At 39.5% G+C, this 27,835-nt stretch overlaps 2 protein-coding genes across 3 annotated transcripts in view; both read left to right on the top strand.

Moving 5' to 3' along the window:
• The window catches only part of ppp1r16b (protein phosphatase 1, regulatory subunit 16B), an 82,321-nt gene extending 63,273 nt beyond the window's left edge, over positions 1 to 19,048 (top strand). For both annotated transcript variants that reach the window (XM_035662723.1, XM_035662724.1), the window contains exons 5-11: positions 136 to 239; positions 6,407 to 6,531; positions 12,510 to 12,635; positions 12,738 to 12,813; positions 13,321 to 13,450; positions 13,858 to 14,005; positions 14,824 to 19,048. In XM_035662723.1, the coding sequence (XP_035518616.1) occupies positions 136 to 239; positions 6,407 to 6,531; positions 12,510 to 12,635; positions 12,738 to 12,813; positions 13,321 to 13,450; positions 13,858 to 14,005; positions 14,824 to 15,297 (1,183 nt within the window). In that variant the 3' untranslated portion in view covers positions 15,298 to 19,048. The remainder of the gene's footprint in view (positions 1 to 135; positions 240 to 6,406; positions 6,532 to 12,509; positions 12,636 to 12,737; positions 12,814 to 13,320; positions 13,451 to 13,857; positions 14,006 to 14,823) is intronic.
• Positions 19,049 to 23,861: 4,813 nt separating this feature from the next.
• The window catches only part of fam210b (family with sequence similarity 210 member B), a 9,367-nt gene continuing 5,393 nt past the window's right edge, over positions 23,862 to 27,835 (top strand). The window contains exon 1 of the mRNA XM_035662050.1: positions 23,862 to 24,545. Coding sequence (XP_035517943.1) covers positions 24,018 to 24,545 — 528 coding nt within the window. The 5' untranslated portion in view covers positions 23,862 to 24,017. The remainder of the gene's footprint in view (positions 24,546 to 27,835) is intronic.

The following is a 27,835-nucleotide window of genomic DNA, read 5'->3' as shown; positions in this document are numbered from 1 at the left end:
CTCCTAACTGTTACACACTGAACCTTTTTTTTTTTTTAAACGTTTCATCGTGTTATCCATGGATATTGTACATTTATAACATTTATTAGCCTATTAAAATGTATTGTTAATCATTTATCTGCTTGTGTCTCACAGTGGGGCAGATTTGCTGGCAGTCAACTCTGATGGGAACATGCCCTACGACCTGTGTGAAGACGACCCGACACTGGATATCATTGAGACGGCTATGGCCAACAGAGGTAGAGTATAAATGTTTGAAGAGATGACACGGCCGCAGACATTGGGTAGCATGAACAGCTTCCTTGAACAGGTTTAGGAACTTATCAGTCCCACAGTGTCTGCAGACAGATTGAATAAATAAGATAAAGTAGCTTCTCCATGTACCATAATTATTCCATTGGAGGGAGAGTTTCTTCAATATTATGCCAGAGCTAACTTTTACCACGATCATTTTACCATTACAGGTTTTTTAACCTTCATAGTTCCCGTACATGTTTTTGTGAAGCTGAGAGTCATACTGGTGTTAAAGAGGTCCCTAATAACCACATGCACCGTTAAAACAACTGAATGTGAATCTAACCACTGCTAAACACCTATTTATTGTTGCTACTCCTGTCAAGCTTTCCGTTCTCATTCGGCACATAATGCAATTTACAATAATGACGTGGCAGATTTACCACTAACTTCTTAGTTATTTCTTAGAAGTAGAAAAAGGCAGGTTTCTTATTTCTATTACTGATTTTGCCAGCTGAAATGACAACTGTCGCTGCCAGATTTGATGACCTGTAGCTAGCTAGCTAACTGAGCAAATATTAGCTCCATGAGTTTGTTAAAAAACGTCTTCAGCTGACTGTTTCAAGCGGTCGTTTTAAAGGCTAAAGCCGCATGCCTAACCTGTGACCCTACAAACTCATACTGTTGGTTAATAATGTGCTCCTTTGCTTTGAAAGTAATGCCTGGTTGATACTGTAGGTAGTATACTAATTAGCCGGACTTGCTACAGTTCCGGCTTATTTTAGAACAGATAGACAGTTAATCCGGTTCCCCCGAACTCTTTAAGTGTTAGAGTAACTCTTACTGTAGCGCCCATCAGACATTTTTGGCACATGGAGACATTTAAACCTTGACAGACCTACCAAGCCTTGTTGCTGCTAAGCTCTGATTGGCTGTAGGATGTTCAATATTGCACAATTCTGCACATTTGACAGCTGTGTTTGACCCTCAAACCCTTTTCTTACTTGTAACATACAGTATAAAGCTTTCTTAACCTCTGCCGCAGGATAAGAGAGTGTTTGTAGCTTCCTGCAGTCCTAAAAGTATGTCAACCGCAGGAACAGATTGTTGGGGAAGATGGCAGCGGGGTTGTGACCTGAGAAAGCACTTAGTGTCCCGCAGAGTTTCAGGATTGACACTTCGGGGGGGAGCTCTGAGATATTCACAGTTCTCTCACCCCCGACGGGATGCAGATTGGGATACTGTATGTTCATGTTGTATCACTGTTAACAGCCGCAGTTGGCCAGTTTATCTGTGTGACATGAAAAGTTGAAGGAGATCAGCACTGACATGCACATCAGAGGAGGAAGGGAAGGGAAACTCGCGCTGTGTGTGTTTTATGTTTTAGATGTGTTCGCATTTGTGTCTGTGTTTGTGTGATAAAAAGAGAGACTGACACAAACAGTCAGGGTGACAGACAGCTTTATTTACACTGGAGTGAAATCACACTCAGCCTTCTTAGCATAAGCTCCGTCAATGTTTTGTTTTCTGTTTTCTAGTAAACGGTTACATCTACAGGCAGGCGTGTGCGCACACAGTTGAAACCAAGCAGCAAAGTCTGTGGCTGCAGGGGGTTTGAGTTTAGAGAAATACTGTAGTAGGAATGCCCAGACTGGCTCCTGTTCAGTATTTTGGGAGCTCATCCACTCTCTGTTGGACAGTTAGATGAGAAGATTGTTACCACTTTCAAATACTGCAGTGTTGGAGCGCCCCAATAGCTCACCTGGCAGAGCGTTCGCCTCATGTACTGAGTCCTTACTGCAGAAGCCCCGTTTTGATTCTGACCTGCAGCCCTTTGCTGCACGCCATCTCCACTCTCTCCCCCTTTTTCTGTCTGTCGATGCCTTTCGCTGTCCAATTAAAAGCATAAAAACACAAAATAAGTAATAATAATAAAAACAAACTACAATTTTACTGTTTCATGGGGGGATGACGTGGACTATTTCTTGACAGAGAGCTGTTGCCAGGCAACTAGCAGAAACTTCAGTAAGTTAACTTCTCCCAGCCATAGTCTGGTACATAACCCCTCGGAAAGTGGTTATTGTTGCTTTTTCAAATAATTTTCGTTATGGATTAAACAAACGAGGCTTAACATATTAATTAGTAAGCTTTATAGATGTTTGTAATGTAGTTCATTAAGTTTCTATAAAATCAGAAATATTAAACAACGGTATTAAATACTGTTTATACGTCCTTATCTAAACATAAGAAGTGAGTCACATATCAAACTGTTGAGCAAGGCTCTGTTCCAAGGCTGTATTTTTATTTATTAGTGTAAATGACAATTTTGAATGAGGTTTTTTTACTTCTGGAGCAGAGCGCAGAGGTTTTACAGTTTTACTCCAGCTCTCTATAGGGATCTACTTTCAGGACAACTTGTGGCTAATCAAACTAGCATCTTGATCAACTATTTGCACTCCATCTGCACTGCTTACTGTTTGCACTGTTTACTGTGGCTACTGTGTTAAGTTAACTTTAATTTTATTTTAGTTAACTTTATTTTTTTATTTTATTCTAATGTTTAATGTATGTGTAATGTATGTCTTGTATGCTACTGGATGCTTGAATTTCCCTCGGATAAATAAAGTATCTATCTATGTCTATCTATCTATCATCTGCACACACCCGTTTGTTTACATGTTTGAGGCTATGGGTTGCTGCCAATATAGCATTTGTACATGCTAGAGAAGTAGCAGCAAACAATTTTCCTTGGTCAAGGTGCCCTTCAGCATAATAGTAAATCCCAAATGCGTTAGTGGAGCTGCTCAGTGGTAAACAGGAGAAAACTGATGTGTGAAAACCGGCTGCTGCTGGAGAGCGTCATGAGTGTTCAGTCATATTTCCCTGAATAATTAAAGGTCAAAAAAGCCCTGTTATGTTAAGTACTGTATTGTAAACAAGTGCAGGGTTAATGATTTTGATAGTTTAAACAGTGCAACAGTGCATGACACCAACATTGTGTGAGTTTCATCCTGGATGTGAGACAATATTAGAAACTCATATAGACAGAGAGAGGGTGGGGGAAAACAGAGACAACCGAAAATGAGGCTCTCAACTTACAATAGGGCCTCTCGAGCTGCAGAATGCAAATAGCGGTACAGTAGGTGAGAAGAATGATTATTAAGCCTATCAAAGGGAGAGCGGCGCTTCTAATTGCTCCCGTAAATGTTCTTAGCACTGTACTGCTGGATAAGACTTCTCTCTCCAGAGATGCTGCAGGGATGGGCGCACACACACACACACACACTTCATATGCAGCATCAACTGATCTTCCTTGATCCTCCTCTGCAGAGCCCAGTTCATCTGTGATGAGCCGCAGTGATAAGGAGGAAACGTCTACCAGGAACTGAACCAGTGAAATAAAATGGGAAATGTGAAAGTGAAACCAACTGGCTACACAGCCGACACAGCTAATATCATTTTGTATCCCTAATAATGGAGGGATAGAGAAGTCCAGTTAACCTCATAGACTATTGATAAACATGGTCGTAGCATTAGTGATGTCACACATAAGATTTGAACTAAACTTCGTAACTACCTAGAGGCCAAATTAGAGATTTGGCCTCTAGGTAGTTACAGATAAAATAAGCAACAGATTAATGAATAATGAAAATAATCCTTTATTACATTCCTAATTCAATTTGGATTACTTTCTCTCTTTCATCTTCCTGGAGCTACAACTAATGTTGTAATGAGTTTGTGTCACTGTTACAACTGTTAATCAACTCCTCCGAAACATACTTCATGTCAGACATAAAATATTAACATGGGAGGGAGGTTTGGACTTTTTGATTGTAATCAAGTATCTTAAAAATATAATACGTAACATTTCCGCATTAAAATGTCTATAAACACTAGAACTGTTATATATTTTGTTGAGTTGTTTTCCAACAATGTTAAAACTCAGAGAAATCTGAAATTGTATTCAGGTAACTGTGCGTTTTCACTGGTCGCCTGTCAATGGTGTCATATCCCACTTGTGAATGTGTTGTGGTTGTCTGTCATAAATTGACTTTTTATCCTGTTTTAAGCCACATTTTTACGACAGTCTTTTTAGATCTTGGTAGTTTTTAACTATGTATTTTAACCTGGTGGGGGATTTTAGTCATTGGACGTCTGTATCTTAAGTTATCAGAGAAACAAGCTGAGCTAACATTAGCAGCAGCTTGTCAAGATAGATACAGAGTTGTTATACTCGGACACAATTAACAGTATGTAACCATCTGTCAGTGAGCCGGTCTTAAAAATTAAATTAGAAATAATTAATTAAAGTATTGTTGTCATTGCAGAACACAGCTATATTTGAAGTTCAGCCCACCTGATATCCAGTGTGAGAAGTTAGGAACTACATGCTCGTTCATAGATGTGGATTGAAGATGTTTGAGAATTTTTGTTCCTTAGGATTTCATGGGATCAGTTAGATTTTCAGTTTAAGGCTCTTCTTTGTTATTTATGTGATATATTGACAGTTTTCTCACTTTTCTCCTTTGGGGCATTGCTAAGCTGTGAGGCATCACTGTAGCTCAAAATATGACAGAAACAAGCAAGTGAAATTTGTAATATTAGTACCAGAGAGATTCATGCTTGCTAAAATAAACAAGAGAAAACACAGAGGAAAATAATAGCTGGAGGGATGCATTTCATTTAAATCGACAAAGGGGGGGACTGTCATCGTCCTGATTCCTGCGGTTTTAAACACCCTCCAGAGAGAAATACCAGTTTACCTACCCACCATTTTTCAGCACCTTTATCAAAACCACTGGCCATCACATGTCAGTGTGGGGCATGAGAGTCTGACATTGAAACAGGAGTTTGGATTTAAAATGGCAGGCTGGAGGCTGAAATGTTAGTTGAGAATCGCCCAGGTTCAATTTATAACTCAGTGTCACGAGAAAGGTTGTAGGGCTGAAATACTGTCAGTAACATATGCACAGTCAGGGCATGCATGTCTACTTTTACTTTTTATTTCAAGTTGAGCCCAACCGATATGGGAATTTTGAGACCGATACCGTTGGAGGGGAAACATTCACTGATTATGGATATGGAAGCCAAAACTATCAGAAGGCTACTTTCTTAAAGAAATGCCTTTATTAAAAAAGGTACATGTTAAATAATTCAGCATATACATACATTGTTAACCAATCCTAGTTGACATTGCTGAGAGCTGCTTCTTCTATTTTATTCTGTTCTGCTTGCTACAGTATTGTAAATTCCTGCACAACCTCTGTTCATATTGTTGCATACTGGACAAAATGTACGCCAATATTGATAATGATACCGATTTTGACTGCAAAAAAATAAATTTCAACTTTAAGCTATCATTTCCAGCATTTAAAGGACAGTTAGAACCTTTTCAAGTGACAAATTCAAACATTATTTTTTTAATAAAGGAATGTACATAATCTTATTGGTATCCACAATGTCTAAACAAATAAATTGTAGCTTTATTCCCCATCCATCCTTCAAGTTTACTCACATATTCAGTCACACACTGCGAGAGTATAGGAGTCACAGTTCTGATTGACATCTGTCATTTTATTTAAATTTGCTGGACAGTACAGGACATTACTGCTGAGCTGTGAGAAAAGAAGTCAAGTGTGGCGGTCACAGTATTGAGTCCTACCTGGCAGTAGGGTGGTGGACTAAAAGAGGAATTTAGAGTAGCTGTGACAGACGGAATCACCTGAGCTTCAACTGGGCCAAAAAACACAAAACTCTTTGCCAAGAGATGGTTGGAAAGCCAGAATAAAAGTGCATCAAAACTCTGATATTTCAGATACAAATACTGCTCTGGCAGCTCTGTATTGATCCTACAAATGATGTGCCCCAAGTGAAAACATTGAAATAATTATTTGATAATGAATTTGTTTCCTATAACCATTAACATTATTTTCATTTTTAGTCAGTATGTAAGAAATTACTCATGTCTAAGTTATTTCTTCTTCCCTTGAAACCTTAAACTTTCAATACCTGCGGGGAAGCTTTTATTAGGGAATCCATTATTTGTCTCTCATAGAAAACATCAGTGTATTTAAAATTCATTTTAGGTACAGTGCCAACATTAATATTGGCAGGAAAAAACTTTCTCCCTTGTGATTAACGCTGTGGTTGTGCTTGTGTATTTGATTGACAGGCATCACCCAAGAGATGATCAATGAGACACGAGCGTCAACAGAGAGGAAGATGCTGGGAGACATTCAGGAACTGCTGAGACAGGCAGAGGAGGTCAACCAACAGGACTCTCAAGGAGCCACACTGGTAAGCTTTTTCTCCACCAATCTCAATTTAAAACAAGCTGACTAAATGTTTTTTTTTCAAGTTTATTGTCTTTTCAACTCAGACAAAATGTACAACAAAAAGGTACAAAACTTTGAGTTTTCTTTTTTTTTTAAAGTGCATATAACAGGGTAAAACCATTAACTGAGATAAAAATATAAACACATACAAAGTAGCAGTTTAAATGATGTAAGATGACTAGTATTATATGTGTGTATTAATTGTTTTTATAATGGACCACATTAGTTTAAATCTTATTGTTTGGGGATAATACAATGAATGTATTACAGTGACAAGGACATTAAAACATTATATATGATCTCTGAAGCTAATGAAAACTCACCCCTTCCTGCAGCTGCTTTAAGTAGAAGCCATTCTCTACTGGGAGACTTTTATTTTGAAAAAAAACAACTACTAACTACCTGGTCAGCAACAGTGTTTGGATTGTGGCATTCAAAGCTAAACCAGGTGGATGCCGTCACAGGCGGCTGTTTTCATTATCCAGGCTTCACTCAGCTCCACCCACGCTCCACATATTTGCTCATTTTTTGATTGAGTAAATATGTGACTGAGCTTCACACCGACTCTCCAGATACCTATGGGTGCCATTACAGAGACTACGTCCATTTTTAATTATACAGCCTGTGATTGACACCAGACTGAGTGCATCCATGCAGTTTATGTGCACCAACACCTTTGTTATGTTGCCACAGAAACTGGGATTTATTAGATTCTGATTAAGCTGCAAAAACGCACACAACTCTTATCAAATTATCAAGCATCACAGGTCTGCACTGAGAGGAAGAAGGAAATGCTGTGTAAATATTCAGGAGACCATCTTTATTATAGATTCACCTTTTAATGGTTATGTGCTCTGCAATACTGGCTCATGAGGCTATAAAACCTTGAAAGCTAATCAGGCATTTAGAGACTCATTATGGTCTTCTTAAAGGCAAATCAGCTGTATGATTTTAAAACGCTCTGCAGATACAAAAGTGATGCGTTAGTGAGCAGCACTAACTACACCTGCAGTCATGAATTAAAAACAATGTAACAGTAGATTGGAATAAACATGTAATAATACAATACAATACAATAATTCATTATGAGAATCATAAAATCTACATTTTACCACAGAATGCACAAACTGATGAAAGATTAGATTGGAAATGTATTTAAAATCCAAATGAGTTGTTTCATAGCTGCTGAGTGAGACAGTCACGGCTATCTGAAATGAAACACAATCCACCATGAACCTGATAAATAAGCATAAAGCTTGCTCTTGCAGAAAAAAAAGATGTCTATTAATAAGAAATGACTGTATTTGAAACAAAACATAAAAGCTTCAAACATAATGACTCCTCATGAATTAACAAATATGGCAGTAAAAAATCTAAATCAAAGAATGTGTGTCTGTGACATAATTTGAGCAATAACCAAACCCTAGCTGATGTGATAATAGATTCATGAGACCGGTAGCTGTTGTAGGTTTGCATTAGTAAGCCAATAAAACAGTACTTGAGACACATTCTTATAACTTGATGTGGACTTTATATTTTGCATACTATCAGTTAAGATACACAGCTGTTTATCTGCACGATTCAGCATTCAGTCCTGTGGTGCACACAGCACTATAACCCTGTTACAGGATACATCCTTTTGCAGTGCCCACAAAAATTAATTATTGAATCTTTTCTGCTGAGACTTTTCAGAGTTTGGTACGTACTGGGTGGTATGTTGTGCTTCCAGGAAATAGCCACAGCCTGGTACTTGTGCCCTTTCTTGTCTTTTCAGGTTTTACTCTCCATTTACAAAAGTGTGGAAGCATTGCAGACTCAATTCAAAACATGAAATAAATAACTTCACAAAAACAAAAACTTGTGGACTCATCGGATATAAAATAGATGATGTATAACATTACTTTCAATCAATTTGCTCCAAAGACACTCCTATCATGTCCCCACCTGAACCCACTGTGTCTAGTCCTGGTCGGAGCTGCTGTAAACCCTGTGAAGCCTTGTTTGATCCCGGCCATGGTCACTGGGAGGCTGATTAGCAGTTAGCACATCCAGCAGCGATGTGTTTACAAGAGAAAAGGTCCACGTTGCAACAATCCCCTGATACTTTCGTCCTGGTGGCAAGTCGCAGCTTCCGTTTGACCCCTTTTTTGGGTTTTCTGCGAATAGCCGACTAATAAAAAGTGCATAGACTAAGACTCTCATCTCACACTTCTCATCAACTAACAGCTGACTCGACTATTAGAAGAACAGCCCTGATATGAAGACACTTTCTTTTGCTTTATATAGTGAGTCACAGCCACATGCAAGTCTTGTTTTAGTATTTATGGGAAAGTGTATCTAGTAAAGTTGTCAGGGAATTTGTTTTGTTTATAAGTTCAGTCCACTGATGCATTAAAAAGTCAAGTAGGGCACAAAAAATCATTGGCGTATAATTTCCTGAGTAGAGTGTATAATGTCAGATGCCTTAATGAAGTCTTTATTATGTATCAGGGATTTAGCTACGCTGAGGAAACACAGTGACAAATCACTGGATGAAAATAGCCTGGGGACATTATATGGTAGTAGCCCAAAATAACCTTGTTAAGCTTTAAAGTCTTACCACAGATTGTCTGATTGAGCTGCTTGTCCCCCTGCTTTATGCGTTCTGTTAATCTTCATTCGAGCATGATGAAGCAAACTAGAGCATGCCTTATTAAAATCTCTGGCAAAGAAGAAAGGAAGAGACCTGGAACTGGTAGGAAGTTATGTAAGGTTAATCTTTTGTTTTTCACTGAAATACATTTTGTGTCCTTGTTTTGATGTGCAGGGACAAGGATTTTCATCTCTTTGTGGCTGCAAATGGGTTGATCAGACTCTGGGAGGAGAAATAACTCAACTAAAATCACTGTTAACTTGAAACTGAGTCCAGTTCTTACATTAATACCATGTGAATAAATAATTCTTTGCAATGTTTTTCACAGGTAACAGAATAATATGAGTCATACTGACAGGCAGATTTAAGTAGGCACGTTTAGTTTGTATATACACAGACATTTCAAAGTGCTTTACATAATGCATTAAACAATCAGGAAATCCAACGTAAGAAAGGAAATACAATTAAAATAGAACCATTTGAAAGCAATTAAAAATACATATCCGTCAGTTAAAAGGGAAGATGGGGTGCTTTCTGTTACAATTTGTAAGGAAAATAATTTATCTATCCTATAAACACATTCCTTCCCATATCCTTAAGTCACAGGGGGAGATCCAGAACAGGTTGTCAGTCCCTCACAGGGCCAACACACATAGACAGACCCGGACACCGTACACGATCATACCTAACAGCAGTTTAAAATTTCCACTTCACCTATAGGGCATGTCTTTAAACTGATGGCCAAAAACCGGATAAGACAGCAAGAGCTTATCCCAACATGCTTTGGGCAAGAGGCAGGGTACACCCCAGACACGCTTGTAGTGATACTGTGAGAGGAAACTGAAATGCTCTGAGGAAGCCATTGCAAACACAGGGACATTATGATTTTTGGCATTTGTGATGCCAGCGGTGTGGCTCTAGGGATGGGAAATGCCGGTCCACCACTTTGGTCCAGAAGGAAATATCTCAACAATACCTTCGGTTAGTTAGTTAGTGGTCATTAGCAGATATTAGTATGCTGACTAAATGTTACGTCATTGAGAACAGTGTTAGCAAGTTGACATTAGCTCAAAGCACTAGTGACAAGCAATTCTGACTAAGTATACTGGCCCCTCATCTCCATACACTCAGATTTTCTTTCATTTTCACCGCCCAACCGATGTTGACTTCAGTGAATGAAAGAGAAGAGAAGTTTGAGGCAATTTGTCCAGTTTCGAGCAGCTCCCTGTGGCGGTACAAAAGGATTTATACAACTTTTTTCACATAAGGAGTTGTACTTTCCAACACCAGTTAGCAGACTTAAAATGAAATCAGTGAGAAGGCTTTTATTGTGTAATGATACTGTGTTTGGTCCAGTAATAACCCTGAAATGGTTTTCAGTGTTTTGGAAACAAAAGCATCAAATCCTCTATTAGCTGCTTTGCATTCTCATTCTCAGCACCATCCGAAAGGCAATAAAACCAGACAGACCCGAGGCCCCCAGGAACTGATGGACCTCAACATTCCTGATATGCTTTAAGATGTCCTCTTATTGTAGCACTTCAGATAAACATCCACTTACATGTGTGGTACTCAAAGATAATTGACATAACTGATGTTCTATGAAGCCTGACTTCAAGCCTTCACTTTGTGTTTTCCAATTATTTTATGTTTTGCTGTAGATATATTTATTGTGGGTTATAAACATTGTGAACTGACATAAAAAGATGCTTTTAACAGACACTGAGACATATTTAAAAAGCAGTAATTTAGGTGCTCTATATACATGTGGCAGCGTGCTCCATCTGCTGTTTTCTGGGAGACAGGTAAAGAACACTTTTGAATTACAATGGCTGCAGTTTGTAAAAAGGAAATGCCTGTAATTACCTTTTATATGTCACTGTTTGTTTTGTTTCCATGAATTAATTTATTTTCTTTAATGTCTCGGTTGCATTCCTCATTTGATGTATTTCAGTGAGTTGATGAAAATCACCATATGAAGAGCATGTGTCTGAGTCCCTGCAGTGCACAAGGGCTGTGATACTCCTCTGCCAGTTATAGTACATCCTAATTTCCGCAAGAGGATCAATAATGTTGGATCTTATGTTGTGAGCATCTCTCTCTCGCTTCAGTTTGTGTATAAACTCTCATCGTCACCAGTTGCTCAAACTCTCCAGCGATGGAAGTCTTAACCCGCTTGTTATTTCAGACCAGCCATGTTTGAGTTTCAGTGGGGTGTAAGGTTATTGATATGGCAATGAAAGACCTCTGCCTGAGAAATCATCAGGTTTCCTATCTGATATAGATGAAATAAAGGCTGGCATTGGCTTCATATTATGTGTGTAAGTTTCTCAGACAGATTCACAGTCATTTGCAGGCTAGGACAAGAACATCTCCATAAAAACCCCTTCAGTTAATCTTGATTAAGCTCTCACAACATATTGCACCCAAAAATGTCTAAATACCTAAAATAAGCCCTAGCATTCAATAAACACACCTTTAGTATTGAGCTTGTACATTTTCTATCCCTTTGTTTCCTCTTAAGGTAGCTTTAAGGTTGTTAAAATCATCTTACAACACTCTCTTTGACAGGATCACATAAAAACATATGTGTCAGCTTCTGTAGCTTAGTTTGTTAATCCATCAGCAAGTTTTAATGCCAAAAAATCACTAGTTCCATTTTCTGAAATGTTAATATTTAGTGGGTTTCTCTGTGACAGCAAATTGAATTTCAAAAGTCAAAGAAAACAATTTCAACATGTCACCTGCAGTTAGGGATTTTGTGACGGTCGTATTTGGTATCTTTGGAAACTTACGTATTTCCTCTTGAATTTAAAGAAAGGAACTATGAGACTGAATGTTTGGCTGTATAACACAAGTATGTATTGACTGGCCTGGTGCTGAGTGATTCACTATTGATTGCTCCTGGTACAATTGGTTCCTCATACAGATACCTGTAGAGGTCATCTCAAGCCGGCAGGATCAGTTTTTATCTGTTACTGTTAATGCAATTCAGTTTAAAAACTGCTGAAGAGCCATTCCAGCATGACCCAGCACCCCATCAGCTCGAAATCATGGGAGAGCCTTTTTACAATGTAATGTTAGGAAAACATTAGTGATTGAAGGTGCCCAGTGACATCCCCACACCCCCATACTTGGATGCAAGTCAATATTTTGATGTCTCATATGGTCAGTAGTTTTGAGTACACAATATTTATAATTGTGGCTTTAGTGTGAAATCCACACTGGAGTTTATACACAGAGCCCGATCTATAGCAAATCCTGTGATCTGGAATAACCTAATCATTGTTCCCCCTCTGTCCTTACAGCTCCACATCGCAGCAGCAAATGGCTACGTGCAGGCTGCAGAGCTATTGCTGGAGGGGGGAGCTCGCATGGACCTGAGAGACTCAGATGGATGGCAGCCTCTTCATGCTGCAGCGTGCTGGGGTCAGGTAAGGTAAACATAACAGGAAGCAGGAAACCGATAAGCACACACAAGCAAAGGTTTCTGAAACCATTAACGTAATTTGCTTCTGCTGTTGTTGTTGTTTTAGATGCATGTGGCAGAGCTGCTGGTGTCTCATGGAGCCAGTCTCAATGCCAAGACCTTCCTGGAGGAGACCCCCATCGGTATATTTACACCTCAACACTCTCTGATCAATACACCTGGTTAGAGGTTAAGATAACGAATGTCTTATCTCAGCAAAGTCTCATTTCCAGCTTGTTCAGTCAATGCAAGTTTTACATCATAGATTTGTTCTGGTTAAATACTGATTTAAATCTCGTCAGAGCCAATCCAAACCTTTTCTTTGCTATTTTTGTTACTAGTTATGTAGTTATGTATGTATAACAATTCCTATATTCAGGTATTTATACACTAATAAAACATAGTTATAAATATTATATTATATTTCTGCCATTAGAGCCTCATAAATGTTACACACTGGACCTTTAAGTATATGTTAACAGTCAGCATGAGAGACTAGTAGCATTGCTAAGGATTATCTAAACAAATTCCGTTTATGATCCTTGTTTTTTTTATTTTTTTATTTGTAAGAGAGCACAAAAGCACAGAAAACACAGTTTCATTTAAAAAAAGAACTGACATCTCCTGTCCTTCATCCTTCTCATTTTAAGATCTGTGTGAGGATGAGGAGTTCAGAGCCATCCTGCTGGACCTTAAACACAAACACGACATTATCATGAAGTCACAGCTCAAACACAAGACCTCACTGTGTAGGCGAACGTCCAGTGCAGGCAGTCGTGGGTAAGTGCTGACATCTGCTGGTGTTACTGCTGCTACTACAAGTGGTGTTTAGCATTGTTTTGTACAAGAGACAGGGGAAGATCAGCAGATCAAGCTCCCACTAAATTGAATCTAATAGTATATTTAATATTCAAATCCTTGACAATGAAGGGACCCATCAGTACAGTGTGCGGATCAGAGTTTTTGTAAATGTTTTTTGGATGTGCATACTCCACTGTTTATGAGCACATCAGTTTATAATCTAATCTCTAACTTTAATTTGTTAAGTATAAGCAATTCCAGACAGTATGATGTAGAAATCAGTACAGTAATGCATTGTAATTGCACTTAAAAATTCTTTATTCATATCTGTTGCCATGTTTCATTCTATACTTGTACTAACTCAGTGGAAACGTCCGTATCTACAGAAAAGTGGTGCGGCGAGCCAGCCTGTCAGACAGACACAACTTGTGCCGTAAAGAGTACGAGACGGAGGCCATCGTGTGGAGGGGAGGGAGGGAGGAGGAGGATGAAAAAGAGAAGGAGTCTGATCAGGAGAACAACCAGGTGGTTCATGTAAGTCTTTAGGTTATTCTTCTTTTATTCTTGTAACTATTTTTTTTATAATTAGTTAAACCTATGCATAGTTATAAATCAAATCTGTTACAGTTCTAAAGGAGCATTTGACAATTCAACCTCTGTTTTGTGGTGTATTTTTTAACTTCCTGCACACAGCATAATGAAATTAGATATTTTTAGCACAACTAGAAAGGTGTGTTTAATATCAGGAATATAACCGTCTCTGCCATACACCAGGAGTCTAAATGTCAGATTTTGGTGTAGGTGTATCAGAGATAAAGATGTTTCCTTAAAACCAGTCACACAGGAAGAAACCCACAATGGAAAAGTTCAATACAATCCATCAACAGTAGAGTCAACAGATAAGAATGCAGCATAGTCTCATAGTATTTGAAGTGAAGAGTGCTACAGTTGCTTTTCCTTTACTGGAAAAAGAAATGCTGTCTTGCTCTAGTTATGCAGTCACTATTGTTAGCAATATTAAGCTTCAGCACACAGGATTTAGGAGAAATAAAGGCAACCATGTTCTGAAATGGAGGTATGATGGAGCAGGTTTGTGGAAAAATACACCAGAAAAGTACATTTCAACCCTTTGTCACAAAAGAAGAAAAAATACATTGAATAAAGATTTCTGAGGGGAAACTCTTGAAAAAAATGGCTTTACATCTCATTTTATTTGAGCTTGATAGCTTGGGCACCAGATCAAAGATATCTGATCTCCCCCTGCAGAGGAGTCAGGCGTCCATGTATTTAATCATCCAAAAGAAAAAAAGCCTTATAGCGGAATTAACGTAATCTTTGTTGATGTCCTGCAGGTCAAACCAGTCGTGGCGGTGGAGCTGCCAGACAAGCCCAAGCTGCCCACCATCCTCAAAGATGGCAACAGCAAACAGAACGGCCTCATCTCCACGACGACGTCCACGCCGCCGCAACAGCCCGCCAATGGCAACACGCCATCGTCTGATAAGGGCGGGGTCATCACCACCCAGCCCACCCAGGAGGAAGCCTGGCCAAGAGAGCGCGCTCAGACTCTGTCGGAGCTCAAGAAACAGAGGGCAGCCGCCAAACTATTGAATCACCCCTTGTTCAACGGTCACCTAGGTAACGGCTCCACAGACTCCTTCACTGATGCCAAAACCAACTCTGAGGACCCCCGCATGCCGCTGGTCTCCTCCAATGGCAACGCGGTTTACTACACGCCGGCCAGTGGCGACCCGCCCCTCCTCAAACTGAAACAGCCAATGGAGGAAGAGCAGCCGAAGGCGCGGACCTGCTGCTGCGTGTCGTAGCGCTTTGGTCATGTGACTGTTGACGGAACAGGAAATGTTTGCACAGAGAACAGGGAAGCGAGGAATGTGCTGTAGGAGGGAGGAGAGGGAAGGAAGGAAAGAGGGAGTGCTCGTGTCTTTTGACATCCTTTCTCTCCCCTCCTTTTAACTTCTCCCAGAGAAGATGGCTGATTTGAAGAAGGTTTAAAAACGTATCCTTGTACCTCCCTGCCATGTGACTCCTCCCCCAAATGCAGGCGTGTTTCAAGTGAAGAAAAGAGGAAAGGAACTAAGCAGCGCCACTTCTTTCCTCGGGACACCACTTGGATTAAAATTCCTTCTTATGTATGGAATCTCTCTACAAGACATGCCAAATGGATAGAAAAAGTGCAAGAAGCTGTTATTCTGTCCCCGCTGTCCCTGTGCACCTTAAGAATCAAGGTGTGGACAGTTTTTTTACATAAGCTTTTCACCTGGAAAGGGTCATACATTCTGAATCAGGAAAGTAGAGAAGAGCTCAAGGTACAAAGTGCATGTTCTGCCCTCAGAGACAAAGACAGAAAGTTTTTTTTATCCTACATACGGATGGTTATCATGGAATTAAACAGCATTTTCTGCAGGGCAAACTCACATTGTTGTCAAACCACAGTGTTCTGCTTCTTTTTTTTTTCTCATCTACTCGTCATGTGCAAGTAGGCCATCGCAGAACAGTCCACATGTATCGCGTTACGTCACGTTGTACTGCAACATATCAGAAACAGCGAAAACGTAGCAGAAATAGAGATCTGTGACATCTCTTTTGAAGTATCTATCATGTTAAACTGCTGCCTGCATCAGTAAAGGGAAGGAATGCCATAAAACAGTGTTCAAATATTCAGGAAGTGTACTTCTGCAGCGAGAGATAACAGGAAAGAGTATAGTAGTGCACTAGTGTTTGAGACTGTCACTGTATTCTGTCGACTATACTTCACCTCACCGTCCTCTCATATCAAACCTGAACTGACAGGTCATGCTTTGTTTTATGCATAACCCACTTTGTGCTCTCTCGTTTAGATAATTTAAGCAGGACATGGTTGAAATTTACTGTACATTTCTTTATTTATGAAATTAATGTAATGTGTAAAAAAAAAAAAACATCATGGTTCCTAAAGTTGAGTGTATTTATTATTTGGATGGTGTGTGGAGAGTGTGAATGCAATATGAGATGAGCTGGGGAGTCTCCCAGCAAAGCACCTTCTGACATGGAAAATCAAACATTCGACTGATAAAGTGAAGTGAGGGTTACTGTCTGTTATATGTACATGTTATTAAAATCACACACACACAAGCCATTCTCTAATGGGATGGGTGTCATATTTGTGTCACTACAAATAACAGTGTTATTTGTTTATGTTTTTGTTTTTCGTTTTTTCCGGTGGCCATTGTGTGGCTTTATCTCCTCCCAGTCACTGTATTTGTTAACAACAATTGTAAATGTTATGTAATGAATTACTGTAAGTATAATATGAGTTTTCTGAAGAGAGACATGGACTCTATGCTTGCCTCAGTTTAAAAAACAAACTAAACATGAATCCACACATTTGATATGTAGCGAGCCAACGTCATCATGTCGGGTGTCCTTAAATGCATCATGGGATCAACACAAAATATAAACTGCTTCATTAAAATTGTTTGACATTTTGGGAAATATGGTTATTTGCTTTCTTGACGATAAGATCAATAGCACTCCCATGTCTGTACGCTCGATACACAGCTGGAGCCAGCAGCTGCTTAGCTTAGCTTAGCATAAATATTGGCACAAGGGGGAAACCAGTTATCATGAGTTATCATGGTTTTGTATTTTTCATTAGTTCGAATTTTTTTTTTTAAGTCAGTTTAGTTTCAGTTAGTTTCCGACAGTTGGTTTGTTTCAGTTTAGTTTTAGTTTCGTTTTAGTTTCGTTTTTATTAGTTTCAGTGTTCGTTTTTTAAAATAATATGGAAGCTTTTTGTCATGGGTGAGATCTAGGACTTTAAAAATAGATATGAAAACACAAACACTTTTGAAGGCAGCTGACTCACAGTCATGCATTCATCCCAGTCTCATGTTTGATGTGTTTTTTGATCAAAAGCACGACTAAAACTAAAGACATCTTATGCACATTTTGATTTTAGTTTAATTAGTTTCGTAAGCACACAATATGGTTTAAGTTAGTTATTTTTTTGTTTTATTTCAGTTAACTAAAATGTTTTTTTCACATGTAGCTTTAGTTTAGTTTTAATTAACTATAATAACCTTGTCAGCAGCTATTTGTTGGTTGGACACTTCAGTGCATTAAGTTCCTCTCCGCTGGTTGCCTGGCAACCAGTATGGCACATACCCAGCTGTAAAACTACAACGTCTTTTGTTTTGTTGTTGTAAAGATTAAACAAACAAGATATAACGAGTTAATAGACCTTTTTCCACAGCAGATTTTGATATTAACAATGGCTGTGTTCCATTTAGTGTAGGAAACCTCTCCAGTGAGCCAGCACTGCACTGTGCACACAAACCTAGGACCTAGCTCACCTAAATCGAATATGGCCTTCATTAATGTTATTAAATACTCTTGCTTTTCCTCCTTTGACACATCGAATATCTGCCTTGAAAAAGTGAGCTGGTAAGGGGATTTTTTAAACCTTTTTAATGAGCCATGTTAGCTGTTTCCCTTGTTTCCAGTTTTTGTCTTAAGCTCCAGCTTCACATTTAACAGAGAGACATTAGAGTGGTATCAATATCCTGATCTTGGCAAGAAAGTAGCATATTTTTCCCAAAATGTCAAACTACTCCTTTAATCTTCTTGTGAGTGCCAAAGATGAAAAAAAAACGACTTATAAGGACATTTAAAAACTTTGGGGGAAGGCTTTCTTTGCCGTTATAGAGATTTGTTTGTTTGATAGCCAACCCTTTTAAACATGCGATTAACCACTTTATCCCCAAAACATCAACTGTACAGTGTCAAATATTTGTACAGATTCGTTTGTAAATACGTTTGTATTGGGATCCCCCTTATCTGTTCCCATGAACTGCATTTACATGTCTGTGTTGTTACTGTTGAACTTATAGGAAAATACAGTTACCCACATTGAACAGTATTAGCAGACATTTGGTTGTTGAGGAGGAAGCTGTGAGTCTATATAGACCCCACCCCACCCCCTCTCCCTTAGTAGTCCAGCAGTCTAAAATCTATCTGTAAAGTGGAGTGCACCCAGGTGTCATCGTCATACTTAATGTTTTCCCCCTGCTCTTGCGGTGACCAGTGTCTGCAGTTGACTTTGTTTCTGTGCAAATTTCTGCAAAGTTTTTAAATGTTGTGCTCTCATATAAAGCAGGTTGTTTTTCCAATTCAATTTGAGGAAGTACAAATGAAGTTGCAGTCAAAAAGGCTGCTACATTGCCTATTTTTGGTTCCTCGTTTGTTTAGGAAGTGACCAAGGCAGTGACATCATCTTGTTATGAGTCAGCTGAAATTCATTGAAGTTACTCCAGCTCACGTCTGTGCGTGCTGCTGCATCATTTCAATTCAGATTTCAGCTCTGCCTCCCGATTAATGAAATCGATTACTTTGAATAGTAATTTGAAATTAGGACCTGGTCAGTATTAGCTAGAAAGGGACAGTCACCTGTGTTCTCATGATATATATAAATATATATCAAAGCTTGTGTTTGTCTGCAAGCCTCATTGTCTATAAAAAGGATAAGATTATAAAGACGAAAAAACTACTGATTTTGTAATTACTGGAATATATTGATGGTTGCATTAACACATTTTGAATAAATTGTATATTTTGAGAATTTTACGTGGTCTCTTCTGAATTAGTAAAGCTCTTCTGTGTTGTCAAGTACAATGGATTCCTTACTATTTTAATTTGCCCTGCAGGCCTGGACACAAGCAAAAATGCCAAACACCACTGGTGCCAGCTTCTCAAGTCTGATGATTTGATGCCTTTATCTTTAAATCACTGTAGATTGAATATTTTGGACTGTTGGTTTAAAGAAACAAGATAATTGGAGACACCACAATAGGCATTTCATAGACCAATCGACTAATTGAGAAAATAATCAGTAGATGGAAAAACTGCTTCAAAAGTGGATCCATCACTTGCTTACCTACTTTTAAAAGCACCATTATTTTCTTTAAAATGTATTTAGACTCTTCATTTCTGAAGTCAGATAAATATACTACGTTTGCATGCTGCATGATGGTTACTAACAATTTATTTCACCCCGAGACGTCTGCTTTCTCTGCCCTACTTCTACAGCTCCTTTTTGTTCTGAAACAGGCAGAGGCTGGACTGTCCTTCACCACACAGCTGTCAGGGTCTTGGCCCAGCATCAACTGCTTCCTTCAATGATTTTCTGTGTGTGTTTTTTTCCCCCTCCACTCTCTTTGTGAACTTCCTCTCATTCACTGGCTCTGAGGTCAGCAGGCTCAGTGTTTCTACAGGCTGCACCCAGCAGTCATTGCTCAGACGCACAACAGTTGGGTTAGAGGGATGACAAAAGAAGATAGTTTAGAAAAGTTTAGAAAAGTTATATTTTCTCCAAGGTTATTGTGAGCCACATCTTTTTTCCCCCTGCCATTGAACATACTGTACTTTCTCCACTTTCAGATTTTCCACAGTGACAGTTCATATGGAAAACAGCAGCATCCACTGCTTCACTTTCTTCAGTTTTCAGTTTCATTGCTGTTGATTTTAAAGGGAGTGACCTCTTGGCACAGACATAGTTGTCTGCCTTTTATAGAGAAGCTTATCAGTATTTACAGTACATTAGGTGGTCACATAAATCAGTACTTATTGGCTAATATGTCAGCTCAGGGATTTGAGAGGTTACAGTCTCGTGTCCTGGTGTCTTGAGCAAATGTTGGAAGTCATCACCCTTTCATCTGAAGCTCCCTGTGGGCACATTCAGTATGTCTAAGGCATATAGACAGAGAGGAGGACAATGGTGCTGAAAACACATGATCTGGACTGCATTAACCTCCTCTGTGTAGCCTGGCTTTGCTATTGTGCCCGAGTTACACTGAGTCCAGGCCAGCTGGCTCCGGTCCCAGTCCTTCAGTCCTCTTCACTGAAGGGCGAGGTGGATCGATGCCAGAAAGAGCATACAGACACATACTGACCACCCTGCTGGACACATAAATGGAGGGATGATGATGGAAGGCACCGAGGAGCAGTCACAAGTGTGGAGGGTAAAGTAGGAAAATGAATCACTGCCAGGAGATGCTTAGACACTGAGCACCATGATGGAGGGATGGGTGGAAAGAAAGAATGTTTGCACTGATGAAATAAAGAAGGCATGCAAATAAAGGGTGGATGGCAGACTGAAAGTGGGCCTGTGCTGGGAAGAGGCCGCAACTATTGACCATCCTGCCAGCTTGTTAGAAGACAGAGCTGCAAAAAAATCGAGAGTGGGTCAGAACGTCTGCCGGGTTCCCAGGATCTGTTCGACTTAACAGGGTTTCAGAGTCCTATTATACAATTTGACCTGAATTTCAGATGTCTTTGTAGAGTGAGTCGATGTCTGTCCAATACTGTCTCAGACGTTCACACATCTCAGACGTTACATCACCAGTGAAATGAAATATTAAAGAATTGGTAAATGTCAAAGAATCACACAAAATAATCCAATTAATGTTTGATTCTGCTTTACTGCAGGTAAACCTCTTAACATGTGTAACATATTTTGTAACAGAAACTCAATATATTTCAATCACCACAATACAATTTAACTTAAAGTCTTTTCACTCAACCTTCCCTCTCAAACATGCAAGAAAATATTTAGTTACACAAACAAACAAACAGTCAGCTTGTTTCAATAAACCTGATTAACTGGTTTTCTGTGTCACCGGAGTGTCATCACTTCCTTCCTTCAATGGAAAACGTCCTATGAAGTGTCTAAATAAATACTTAACTGTGCAGTTCTCAGTCTGTCCTCCTCCGTCTGCATTATGATACCAGGTCAGGGTGCCCCAGATATTCACAACACACAATCACAAGCTCACACTCAGCAGCTAAAGGTGGATCAGTCATTCTGGAGAAAGATAGTTGATTGTTGATTGTTGATCATTTTCTTCTCAATCTTTCTCCAGAATGACTGATCCCACCTTTAAAACACCCAAAAACATTTATTAAAAGGTTATGAAACAGAATCAGTAAGTCTGAATTCGAGGTAGGAACGTGTGAGTGATGAACAAGTAACGTGTTTGCCTCGGCTTCACTTGGAGCTATTGTGGGGAAACAGGGTGATGTGTCTGTGACTATGTGATGATGAAACATGTCAAGAAGACTGACAACACACTGAGCAGTATTCAGAGAGCATTAAACTGATTTATGATCTTTAATCATCTTGTGACCAATCAAATTAATCTTGGGAACCCCTGTAGTGTTGTTTCAACAGCATTTCAGTGACTATATTTTTAGGTTTGTAACTTAAGTAAACATTAAAATATAGTCACAGAATTGCTGTTGAAAACAATGATTTTACCATATAACCTTGATCCTACAAAACTTTCACTGTTAAACCCAATTTATTCCAGCTTCTACCAATGTCTAAACGTCTTCTGTGCTGAAAATTACTAAATCAGAGCTTACTCATGTCAAACCACTTAAAAGATAATATATAGTAAAATACGCAAGATTAACTTTCTATGAGTCTGGTCTGAATCTTACAGCCATATTAGAGTTTAAAGACATTAATTGCCCTAAAATAAAATATATTTCTGGCCAATCTTACAGTCACCTTTTCAATTTCATTATCTATATTTGACTGCACTATCTTAAGTTTTTATCAGATATCAAAGATAAGGAACTAAATTTAACTTCTTTCCCTTCCTTCTGGCTGTTGGAGGCAGAGCTTCACATTAAGGATACTTCTGACTGGTACTCAGATATGTCACCTTTTTTAAAATTCACATTCAGTGGTGTCTCCTGCTGGCAAGTCAATGTCCAATTGTTAACTAATAAAATGATATTTTACACAACCACAAAAATGAAGAGGAGGTTTAAAATAAATAGCTATTTTAAAATCAACCCACATGTTGATCTTGTGGCTTTGCTGAGGAAAGGTCAGAGGCTCCGTTGGTGCACGGACTGTGGGACGTTTTTTGTGGCTTCCTGCCAAACCTCCCACCGTCTTTATCTCACCTCCTACTCACTCTCACTCCTTTCTCTCCACCTTGTGGGCGCTGATGCAGTTCTAACTGTACCACGTGTTTAACAAAAACGCTGTAAATGTCACACACAAGTGCCCTTTTACATCTTAAAGTATAATTTTTTTATCACATGATGCAACAGTTATGACAGATAAGCTTCAGCATTCTCTGATATACAACAACAAACTATTTTCTTTTCTCACATTGGGTGAGATTTCTGAGCTCGTGCTTTCCCACCACTTCCTTTTTAGGTTGAGCTTTTTGTTTGTACGTCTATCTGGTTTTGCATAGGCATGCAAATTCACATGAGAAACGTAAAGGCAATGGTTCAAAGAAAACTCCAGTTTTAAAAAGGTACTTGACCATTTCCTTTTTTATGTTTCTTTAATCTACAACTACATTTCAAAAGGAAATAATGTAGTTTTTACTTTATAGTTACTTTGAAGATCAAGATTTGACATACAACACAGATAATCAGTTCAGAAAATGTCATATATTTGTATAAACTACTCAATAGCATATCAAGGTTATTTAAAATATTTCCACCTCAAACAGCTTAAACATTGCTGCAGTAATGCATTATGAATATATGAGATTTACTTGGGTTGGAGGATTTTTTTATCATATGGTAAAGCTACCTAAATTAAAAGGTCTCAATACTTCCTCAACCAGAAGAAAAACGTTTGGCTTTACTTATAGTTAAAGAAAAAATAGCAAAGTTCAGAGTTTTTACTTATTTTATGTGAGATGTAGACGGCTATAAAACATCATGTCGACAGTTAAAAATGACTTTTAATATATTTTCTGTCTGTTATTTGACCAGCCTTATCTCCCCATAACACACAGTAACATTCATAGAGAAGATAAGAGAAAACAATGAACTATATTCTGTGTTATCACAATCATTTAGTGTATTTATGTTGTTTTGTCAACTTCATTTAGTCTTTGTTGTACCTCACGCTCATATATTTACATTTTTCTTTTTTATGGACTGTTCATGTCATTTGATTTTAGAACTTGTAATCATTTACTTTTGTTTATTTATTTGTTTTTTGGCTTTTTGTGCCTTCTAACTTTGACCTTCCTCCTCACAGTTGATTCAGACACACATGTACCTGGTGAAAACATGTCAATGAATTAAAAGAATTGGTTTGGTTTGTGAAACAACAACATTCAAGACTCAACCTGTCAGCAGTTTGGACTTGAAGACAATTGTATTTATTATTGTAGGGATACTTGAACCAGGAGCTGCCTGGCTTTAAAAAACACACACATTGCCCTCGGATACATTTACTCCACATACGGTTCATGATATAACTCAATTGTAGGAATTAACACGGTTACACCTTTAAATACCCCCTCCCTCCTCTCCAGGCTTTACTATCTGCGATTGCGCGTCAGCCCTCATTGGCTGTTGGTGATAATCGGTCAACAAGCGGACCGGAGGGAGGCTGGAGGGTTCAGGGCAGCATGTTTACAGCTACTCATACACCTAATTAGTTCTCTCAGACTATTTACTCGCTTTTTTTTAATCCCGAAACGACAGTGAGCTCGTTTCAGGGCGGACAATGTTTTTGTGTCGCCCGGGGAGGCTGTCTGCAGCGGCTCTGGATCAGGCTTTCAGGTCAACGGGCTCGTTTCTAGTGCAAGTTAAAGCAAACAGACTGGGGGACGTCACTTTGACATTACGCAAGGACTACACGTCTCAGGGACACCGGTGTTTCTGTGCATCCGTCGGGGGTGGCGACTCAACTCGTGCGCACCTGCGGAAACAACAACAACAACAACAACCGGACCAGAACCGGGACTCATCGTCTGCTTTTGTAATCACAGACTGGAGTCACTTGGACCGGGTGGCTGTGAATCTCTCCAAACGCGTGCAAAGTGAAGGCGGTGGTAGAGATATTGTCAGACAGCCGCTGCTCCGTGCCAACAGGCGCCACAGCAGCGGAGGGGAGCCGGTTGGTAATGTTTTGTTTAGAGGTAACTGGGGGGTTTCCAGTCTACGCTGCTCCACCAGGACCATGCAGACCAGAGCCTCGTCCACGACGAAGCGCGACCCCGGCGAGGAGCAGACGGTTGACAGCAACAAAGGGGTAATTTAAAACTATTCAGCTCCAAGTGTTTGCCTAACCCCAATGACCAGTCAAATAAGAGCACACAGGTCCGAGTCTGTCCACATAGTGTTCAACTGGTGGGGGGGTCTCTGTGTCCCAGTGGCGCCAGGATTAAACACAAACCCCCATCAAATATGCAAGAAGCTACCTGCCTGCCGGGGCCTCTTTAAGTAGCAGCCAGCATGCAGGCTGGTTATACAACACTGCGTGACGCGCACAGCTGTGTGGCTGTTTGCGTGTGCAGGAAGGAGCTCACAGGAGTCCATGCATAACTCATTTGAGCTACTTGGAAATTAACTTGCAGAAGTGTCAGTTACAGAGCTTGCTGACTCACTGACGGCTGTCTGTTCAAACTGCAGAGCAATTAATGCTGGCTGCCTATTTCTGGAGAGTCACAGAGAATGAGTAATTCTGTCCAAAGCCATCTCGTTTGAATGAGTTTGTGCATGTGCTCTGGTGGGGAGTCAACAGCAGACAGCAAGAGAAATGTGGATGAACTTGAAGCTGCACTGATCAGTGCATAGAAGGCACAACAACACTCTGTTACACTGGCTCAGCCTGACTTACATAATAACACAGCAATAATTACACAACAATAAACAGCCACACTGTGGTACTCAGGCTAAATGCTAATGTCTGCATGCTAACATGCTCACAATGACATGCCATGTTCTCCATCTTAGTTTAGCATATTAGCATGCTAACATTTGCTCACTGTCACAAAGTGCAGCTGAGGCTGATGGGAATGTCATTGGTTTTGTAGTGTATTGGAAAAATGTAACATTTTCACCTGATTGTGATGCTAGAGGAAAAGTCAGGGGATTACCGTATTCATCATCTTGGCACCAGAAATATCTGTACCAATTATAGCAGTGCATCCAGTAGGTGTTTATTTCAGTCTGGACCAAAGTTGTGGGCTGACAGACATTACCATCCTGCCGCTCCTGGCTCCAAAACTCTAACCTATTATCTGTTCAAAAACCCTAACCCAATGAAAATGATTTCTTCCAGAATTTTCATTTAGCACTCATATTGGCCGATATGCACTTATATGTTTGGGCTCAGCAATATGGCCAAAAAAATTAAACCTTGGTCTTTTCAGGCTTGGGGACAATTCACGATTTAAAAATTGTTTTTCTCAGGAAAACTGAAAATAAAGACCAGAAGGGTTTGAAGAGAAAGTCCCAAGTCTTGCTGTCATCTAAAGATAGATTAAAGCCAATATCCATCTCCTCAATATGCACTTCTTGTGTAAATATTAATTACTCACTTTTTTTTCAACCAAGCAGCTGATTTTTATGTAGTAGGTAAACTGGATTCTGGTGGATTTCCACGCTCTTGTCTGTCTTTGAGTCAGAGTTCCTCAAAAAAGTACTCATCGATTCAGCATTACACTACCATAATGTTGTCAGACTCACAATGGACAGTAAACACACATTTTTCATACTTGTCAAAACTTGTGCCCACATTACCCACAATGCAACCATCAACAGTTTGGTAAGATATTCAGGCGTGTTACACTGGTAGTGGCTAATGTAGCCTCAAGCAGAGAGATGAGGAAAGAGCTATAGAGGTGAAATCACCTGAAGCGGTTTTAGATTTCACGCAGCTTTCTACAACTTTTTCCACATCTGCATTTGTAGTATTAGACAGTTCTGTTGTAGGATGCTGCCTCCTGCAGTAGGGTACGGTTTAGTTCGGTTTTACCTTTTTTTCCCAAGCCTGACACATAACAGTAACATTTTTTCTTTTCTGCTTGAGCCTCTGACATTTCCCTCCCATTCTGTCTGCGTACGTGTGTGCATGTGAGCGTGTCTTTGTCCGTGTTTGCTTGCCACTGGGACAAAAGCATATCTGCATGTGTCTTTATGCCTCTGAAAAGCTGTTATCAGACACAGCAGTCCCACTGTTCCCTCCCATACACCCTCCCCTGGCACAACTCCCTTTTGGCCGCTCACTCACATGACCCCCTCCCACAGTTCTGCCCGACTTTACTTTTTGCTTGGCCTGACACGCCTCTGAAAAGCAAAAGGCCTGCTCCCTCGCCCGCTCTGGCCTTTCTATTGTCCATTGTTGGCAGGCCAGTGAATACATCACCACCACTATGGCTTCATCCAGGGGGCTTGGGCCAAAATTTTGCAAGACAAAAGATCAACTTGTTTCTCTCCTGTTCCCTTCTTTTCCTTCTCTTCTTAATTAATTGTCTGACTCAGGCCAACAAAGGACAGTGCAGCGATAAAAGGCGTCAACGGATATAAATTAAAGTTACTGCCAGATGTCGCACATGGCAGTGAACGGACAGTGGGCTACATCGGTCTTTCACAATCGTCCCAGTTTTCAAAAGCAGCTCGATTTCTGATATTTTTCAACTGAATATGTCACACCATCTCAAAGATTATTACACCAATGGGATGCTTTCGCATTTCACAGCCAATATATAAGAATCTTGGAGTTACTGCAGTTCAACCTCCATACTTTTTTAATTGCTTTGATACTACCGGGTACTGAAAAATGCCTCGTCATTCTGTACCAAATTTCAATACCTAAGGAGTTAATGTCTAGGTTTTTTCTTTGTTCTACTGCCAGCTGCTTATCTGCACAGACAACTGAACTTTGTGCACTGCTGCTTGTTAGTTAGTGCGAGTGCAGCTTATCTGTATCCACTCGTCAGTGAGTCAGCGCCAGCTCATCCTCTCCCCATGTGTGGCGGGGATAAATAAGTTAGAGCTGAGGTGGAGAACATTTCTGACAGCATAAAGCTGACATGGTGAAGGGTTGCTAGCTACTCTTTAGCACGGAGGAAGTCAGAGGTCTCACTCTGCCACCATTTCCCGGTACCACAAATGTCATTCCACTCTTCTTCTTTGGATTAGGCAGACTAGATGTTACAATGGTGTATTGCTGCCATACTGTTTAATGTTCCTCTTCTGATACTGGTATTCAAACTATACATCCCTACCCAGCAGCACTCAGCAAATTTTAACTTTTTGTTAAACATGTAGGAAATATATATATAAGGAGTTTTGAAAAGGGAACAATAAATACATACATACATATATACATATTTTTAGCTATAAAAACTTCTAGAAAATTTAGAGAGTATTTGTTTTTGCCCCTTTGTAAGACTTAAAGTTACTCTTTAATTGCATATTATTATTACTACTACTACTACAATTTATTTATATATCCAAAAGTTTTTTAAAAACTACAGGCATCCTAAAGATGATCTAACAGGATGTAAACATTTGTGACTTCCTGTATATTCTTTG

The sequence above is a fragment of the Morone saxatilis genome, unplaced genomic scaffold (genome assembly GCF_004916995.1).
Source record: "Morone saxatilis isolate NCDOM2014 unplaced genomic scaffold, NCSU_SB_2.0 Contig18, whole genome shotgun sequence".
Lineage (NCBI taxonomy): Eukaryota > Metazoa > Chordata > Actinopteri > Moronidae > Morone > Morone saxatilis.
This window is presented reverse-complemented; position numbering and strand designations above follow the sequence as displayed.